At 51.4% G+C, this 7,187-nt stretch overlaps 1 protein-coding gene across 6 annotated transcripts in view; it reads right to left on the bottom strand.

Annotated features, from left to right (window-relative positions):
- Positions 1–1,816: 1,816 nt before the first annotated feature.
- Positions 1,817–7,187, bottom strand: part of TSC22D3 (TSC22 domain family member 3) — a 62,216-nt gene continuing 56,845 nt past the window's right edge. For 4 of the 6 annotated variants that reach the window (XM_053579369.1, XM_053579366.1, XM_053579367.1 and 1 more), the window contains 2 exons: positions 4,472–4,523; positions 1,817–3,331 (listed from right to left, as the gene is read on the bottom strand). In XM_053579369.1, the coding sequence (XP_053435344.1) occupies positions 3,101–3,331; positions 4,472–4,523 (283 nt within the window). In that variant the 3' untranslated portion in view covers positions 1,817–3,100. Of the gene's footprint in view, positions 3,332–4,471; positions 4,524–4,884; positions 5,126–5,257; positions 5,673–7,187 lie in introns of those variants that run through there. The other 2 variants (XM_053579371.1, XM_053579372.1) reach the window with 2 other exon arrangements.

Raw genomic sequence — 7,187 nt, 5'->3', positions numbered from 1 at the left:
GCCTTTCTCCACCCTTAGTTGGCTTTCTGTGGAACAACAACAGAGAGCTGCTCCTGTATGTGACTGACAAACATCTACAAAGTTCCTCTTATCTGGTCTAGTAACCGCTTGGCCTCAGGAGTTGCAATGTTTGTCTCTGTTTAGTCAGGGTTGCCTAGGAAACAGAGTTTCTCTCTCTTCACCACTATGAGACTGTGGGGCCAGTTTTTTCCCCTTTCTTGTACAGAAAAGCTTGAGGACCAGAGAGTTTTGAGTTTTGGGGTGTTGCTGGGCTATTTTCTGGGTTTCCTTTTTTTTTTTTTTTGGTCTGCTGGTTCTTGTTCAGCAGGCAATTGGGTGTGGGAAGTCTACGGATGAGCTGAATAGCTGTCAAGTCTCAGTTTTTCCTGAGAAGGGGAGAGTGTGGAGGCAAGTGGGGATTGGGAGTACCTGTCTAGGTGGGAAATGGCTGCCTGGGGGCTTTGATGCACTAGTCCAAAGTTTGTACCAACAGCTATGAAATCTGTATGGCATGACCACATTGGCAGGTGTAGACAGTGAACTTGGCATCATGAGTAGTGAGGTTAGAAGCAGGCAGATAAATTGGGATTTGAGAGGTCAGCAAGCAGAGGTTTGCAATGTTCCGAGGGGTTTTGGTGATTTGAAAAGAATAGAAAAGATTTGAAAAGAATATGAAAGGCCATACACATTGGCCTTTGCAGAGAAGGACACGGGCCATTGTGATTATTTTGGGCATGAATTGGTGCAAGGGATGGGGCTGAGACAACTTGGTCACCTTGAGGTTTGTGGCTCAGGAAAATAAAGGAGTTCTGTTCAAGTGGCGGAAGGATAGGTATCTATGCTACATGAAGTGGAGATTGAATGGAGTCACTTAAAGAGGGGGGGGTAGTCTCCTTTGGCAACACAGTAGGCTTGGAACACAGCTCAGGGTCCAGAGTGGATTCAGTTCAGGGCAGGGTAGAAGATACACAGAACGCTTTTCAACAACCAATCAGAGAAATAGCAGGACTCCAGGTGCTGGGCACATGGGGCTGGGAAAGGGTAATTGGGGATAATGAACTGCCAAGAGGTGGAAGAGGGAAGCTAGAGTCAGGAACCTTAGACTTGGCCCTGCCCACCTGGCTGGATGGCCAGCAGGTTTTGTGAGACAACCTTCAGTGGTGACAGTGCAGCAGCAAGGATTGAGGGCAGGGGTTGGGGAATGAGCAGAGAATAGGGAAGTGAGTTTGCCATCTCATACGTTCTCTCTCCTTGTCTCACTAAGGTCATCTTAGCTCCTCTGCCGAGGTCAAGGGTCTCATGTGGATTGGTATTAAGAAGGGTGCATTAAATGACACTGATGATGTTTTCAGAAGGGAGAAGCAGCCCACTTGTGTTTGATTCCCCCTCTTCTTGCTCCCTCACAGGTATGCCCTGCCCTTTGCTTTTGGGCTTTCTCGGGGGTATCCTCCCTCCCAAATCACCTCTCCAGCTAAGGTTGTGTGTTAGTAGTCAACTCCCCACTCACTCCAAAGCCTTCATGAAAAAAGAAGCAGGACAGAGAAGGAAGGATGCAGGTGGCACTTGTGATTTGCATAATAGCTGTGTGACTTAGGGCAAGTCACTTAAATTCACTGAGTCTGAGCCTCCTCACAATAAGAGTGAAGAGCACATCCTTCATGTGAGTACAGTGCCCAGCACACAAGATCGTGCATGTGGCTTAGCACCCCCCCAGCACTTAGGGGGAGCTCAGTGAACATGAGCAGAAAAACAGCAACCCCCCACCACGTGAGGGACCTTTCCCATCCAGTCTTTTTACACTCGATCAGACACCAAGTTTATTTTTAGAAAAAAAGAGCAAAGTTTATTGAAATTTCAAGCTACGTCTGAAAAATCCAAATCCAAATCCTGGAGATGTCCATCAGGATAAGGTGTCAGAAAGTGGAGAGTGTTCGCTGTCACAGAACCCCCTAGAGACAAGCTCCTTGGGTACATGTCCCAGGCTCCATCAGATCAAAACCATTCCCTCGTCGATCCCTTGTCTACAGTGGGACACCATCCTTCTATTAACTTGAAAGTTTCAACAAGATTTTTTTTTTAAGTTTTTAAACAACACTGTGAAGTCCAAGCTACTCTTCACTCAACCCCATTCTATGTAGTCAGCACCAGTGAATGGTGGGTTTGGCATTCAAAAGAGGACTTCACACGTCTTCAGTGGACAGCTGAGGAAAGGGTTGCAGCAGCAAGGCATCCACGGCCACATTAAGAGGCTGGCCCCCTCCCTGACTTTACTCTTTAGTCTTACTTAACCTAAAGGACAAACTGGATCAATCTGGTAAATGAACACAACAATTATCCTTAAGAGATAAGGGACCAGTCAATACTCCCAAAGCTGGTTAGGCCTTTCCACATGTAGGTGTATGTGTACATGTATACATCACTACACTAAGGTACAGATCTAGCCCTATGGGTAATATATACGCATTTATGGCTATATAGAAAAACTATTCCAATACTAACCAAACAGAACATTGTAAGCGGTCATCCCAAAGCTGTAATCCCACACTGGGCTGTGTACAAAGCCATGCATTATGCCATATTAACCAACAGAAGGCTGACTTGGCTCAATCTCTCCCATCTGTGCCCCCTGCCTTAACGAGACAGGGGAGAAGGGAGAGGTTGCCTCTGCTTAGAACACAAGTGGCTTCTTCGTAAGAACAGTCATCTGGTGAAGCTGTTGAAGATGTCCATGGAAATGAAAAACAGACCCCTTATACTTTCTGGAGCAAGGAGGCATCACATCTCAAACTACCTTCCTCCTTTGCCAGTTGCAGCTAAGTTGCCCAGGCCCTGGGAGCCCCCAGGGCACAGTAGCATTAGAGGCTCACTGGCTTGGGGTTACTAGACCCCATGCAACTCAGCCTCTAGAGACCTGCTCTTTGTCAGGGGTCTGTCACTAAAGTGGACCCAGGTGGCCATGTCATTAGGACATCTCTTGGCACCAGCTATGCTAGGTGTAAAGTTCTCCACGTGAGATGATGCTTGGGGAGCCAAAAAACAAACTGGAAAGAACTAGGTAGAACATGTTTAGTGGCTCTGCCCACCCCAAGGACAGAGCCACTTACACCGCAGAACCACCAGGGGCCTCCGGCACTTGAGGGGATTCAGCAGCTGGCTCTTCAGGGCTCAGACGGGACTGGAACTTCTCCAGCTGCTCTGGGCTTGCCAGGGTCTTCAAAAGGGTGTTCTCACGCTCTAGCTGCGAGTTCTTCTCCACCAGCTCACGGATCTGCTCTTTCAGGACCTCAACCTCCTCCCTTACAGCGTACATCAGATGATTCTTCACCAGATCCTGCCACCAAGGGAATTACAATAAAGCCATTCCTTAGCCATCAGGCCCCTGGGCAGCATCTTCACCTTGCCAGCCGGGTGCCTGTCCCTCATGCCACCACCCTCCAGCCATCCCTCAGCAGGCTGGCCCTGCAGCCCAATCCCTGTGTGCCTTTCTCTGAAACACTTTAACCCTCCCCTTCAGGAGAGTGACATGATTTAGGCCATGTCAGAATTGGGAGCCCAGCTTTGAACTAAATAGGTTCCCCCTGAAAGTTTGTAATGACTTTCAAAATTGGCTGCTAGGGACCTTTGCAGTAAGACTTCTGGCAGTTGCCAGTGGTTTGCTATGTCCACCTTTCTACCTAAAACCCTGCTGCCGATGGCCCAGGTGCGGGGGAGACCCTGAAATGCACCCCCATACCATTCGTCTGCTTTACAAATCTTCACCAAGAGAACAAAACTGGCTATTCTGGAGTCTCCTCCCCTCCATATGACCTACTACATTGAGTCAGAGCTATCCTGTAGCCCAGCCACACACAACACAGGACACTGGCCCTGGGGAAAGGTACTGGGATTGCTGCATCTTCTCTGAATTTGATGAGTGTGCTGGGGGTAGAGAACATGTCCTTAGGCTCCAGGACAATTAAATGGCTCTTAACTGCTGGAAGCCCCCACTCTCTATAGCCATTTTGGCTGCTTGTTGGAGTATGACCTCTACCTGGTAAGGAGAGGGAGAAGGGGTGGGTGCTTTGCTTCCTGTTTCCTCCCAACTCCTGACCCCAGCCCAGGCTCTGCAGAGGCACTGCAGTGCGGTTGCATCCAATGAGCTCTGCCTCCTGCCAGCTGCGGGATGCAGGCAAAAGTCTGAGCTCCTAGCCCTGCAACGGGCCCAGGAGCAAGCCAGAGGCTGCTCCAAAGCCCTGAGATGTAGAAGGGAGGAAGATAGGAGGAAGCTCAGTGAGGGCAAGACTGGAAATGTCCTAAAAGGTGATTCTCTAATAGGACTTGACCTAATGCCTCCAGGGTGGAAAGGGAGCAGCCTGTCTGCTCCCCCAGGCTTTTGGCTAATGGCTTTTGCACCCACCTCCTCAGTCCTGCCCTGAGTTACATAAGCAGCAGCTAAGTCTGGGGATAGGAATGACGCAGTGATACCACTCACCATGGCCTGCTCGATCTTGTTGTCAATGGCCACGACACTGGCTCCAGAAGCACTGCCAAGACAAAAAGCAAAGCGACTCATTACCCACTTGGTTCCACTCTCAGTACCTGGAAGCTGTGGCCAAAGTCCTCCACCTAGCCCAGTCTTCCCCTCTCCCGCCTCCCTGGCCTGGAGTTCCGGGCAGTTTGTCCCCAGATCCCTCCCTGGCCCCTCCAGGATGCCGCACCTCCTCATCAAGGCTGGCTCCGCGCCCCCGCCGCAGCCGCCGCCCTGAGTTCCGAGCCACCAGAGCGGCGCGCGGGTCCTGGGGCGCACGGGCCAACGTGGCCTGCTTGGGAGATATGCAAACAATGGGGGCGCGCGGCCCGGGCAGTCACCCCGCCTCCGGCCCAGAAGGTCCAGGGCAAACCTACCGGGCTCTGAAGCTAGCTAGGAATTCCTTCTCGGCGGCGAAGCTTCCGGCCTTCTCGCAAGCCGCGCACAGCGCGCGGCCGGCCCCCTGCCCAGCCCTGCCCAGCCCTGCCCGCTGCCTCTCTGCCTCCCGCTGCCTCTGCGGCTGCAGCAGCTGGTTCTCACGGCGCAGCGGCCGCAGGGACGCTCCAACGACGGATCCCAGAGCGGCGATGACCCCCCTTCCTGCGTCCCCTACCCCCGCCCCTTCCCAGGATGCTGCACCACGGGGAACGGGGACCCGCGGCGCACGGTTCGCTCGGAGATCCGGCTCGGAGCCCAGCCCCCGCCCGCACCCCGGCTCGGCTCGGCGCAACTGCTGGGGCCGGTGGTTACCTGTTATCCAGCTTAACGGAAACCACATCCCCTCCAAGCAGGGAAGAGAAGAAGGAGATGGAGAAATTGTGCAGCTGATAGACCGCCACCTCCATGGGGGTCTGGTACATTTCGGTGTTCATGGCTCGGGCTGCCGGGGAGCTGGGCGGGCTGGGCGGCTGCGGGTGCTGGCGCGCTGCTCTGGGCTGGGCTTTGCGCCGGAGTTCGGCCCTGGGCTAGGAGGGGACGAAGGCTGCCGAATGGACCCGAAGCCAGGCAAGCGCTCCGGCTGGAGTTGAAGGGAATTGACTCGAAGGTTGTCACCTAGTGTGTCACAAACTCCACAGCCGCCAGTCCAACCCAGACTCGGAGATATTTCGGCTCCTGTTTCTTTATATAGGAGGAGCCGGCTGCGTCACATGGCGTCAGGGGCCATGCAAATGAGTCCTGTACCGGGCTTTGTGGCCCAGTTAAACCACATCCCCTCCCTGAACCTTAGTCTGGGACTGTAAACAGTTCAGCACTTTCTTGTGCCAACTGGCGTCTCCAAAAAGGGCTCTGGAGATTGCTAAAAACCCAACTGGAGCTGACTTCTAGAGAAATGTGAAACACAAATGCCCTAACAGAAGGCAGAAGGCGTTCAATGGAGGATGGCGCTGGTTTTAAAAGCTCTTCTTCAGGTGTCAGACAACATACACCTGATGGTTTTGCAAGGCTCTAATAATGTCACACTCTCTGGACACCCGCCTACACCATCAGAAGCCTCGTCTTTTTCCTGGTGACTGCCCTCTTAGACGCTCCCTTGCACACGAACTTGGTCACCTGCACATTCACTCTCTCCCCAAGCCAGCTGTTCCCTCACCTAGCCAGTCCCATCAGCCTGCCCCAAACCCTGGCACCCATCCACTCACTTCTTCCTTTGAATCTACAAGTGTGGGGGTACCTGTTTGTGTGACATGTATGTAATACATGCACGGGGTCTGCACGAATCAGTGTATGCACATCTGTATAGAGGGAGCATGTATGAATGAGCAGCTAAGTGGATGACAGAGAAGGTGAGGCAGAGACTCTGCAGTGGAGTGACCACAAGATGCCAAGCCTTTTCTCTCTGGTCTCCACACCCTGCACTTCGGATAAAACACATTCAACATTCATGTTCCCATTTTTTAAGAAAACAAAATGCTGCTTTCCTATGAACAGTGAATGACAACAAAATTCCAGATCAAGGCTATATATATACTATCTCAAGAAAACACCTGCCCCTGTGATGGGAAAGAACAGACTCCAAAACACAAAGAAGATTAGGTGATTGTTGCCCAACAAGAGTTACACATGTTTCCATAAAGATCTATTTTCATTCTTTTCAGCCTAGGAAGAAAAACAAAAAGGCACCAGAGGCTTGAGGTTTTTTCTCTAGCTCCTTCCTAGGCAAGGCCACCTAGTGGACAAAAACAGAATTGCTGCCAGAAGGAGCAAGAGGAGCGGGGACAGGTGATGCAACCGGGAATATTATTTACACCAACCTAGGACCATCAGAACACTGGGTTCCACCACATACACAATAGTTTGGATGAAGTTAAGGGCAGTGCCCATGAATCAGTGCTCCACAGGCTGTGGTCCAAAGAAATATTCCTAATGCAATCATGCCATTGGAAAAGTACTGGGGCTTCTTATCAGCAAAAAAGGTAATTATTATTTGCGTCAGGATATTTCTCTTAACCAGGTACCTGGCACGGACACCACGGCCAAGGCCCCAGCCAAGCCCAGTCTAGTCTAAGACCTTGATTTCTTTCAGGCTTCCAGTGCAGCTATGCCACCAAACAGGGAATATTTTTGGTGGTGGATTTTGATGGTGGTAATATGTGTATAATGGCCATTATATTTGCAGAGGGCTGACCAAGAGAACTATCCAAGAAAACCTACTGCACTAGCCCAGAGTTGGGTTTTTCTT

The sequence above is a fragment of the Nycticebus coucang genome, chromosome X (genome assembly GCF_027406575.1).
Source record: "Nycticebus coucang isolate mNycCou1 chromosome X, mNycCou1.pri, whole genome shotgun sequence".
Classification (NCBI taxonomy): domain Eukaryota; kingdom Metazoa; phylum Chordata; class Mammalia; order Primates; family Lorisidae; genus Nycticebus; species Nycticebus coucang.
This window is presented reverse-complemented; position numbering and strand designations above follow the sequence as displayed.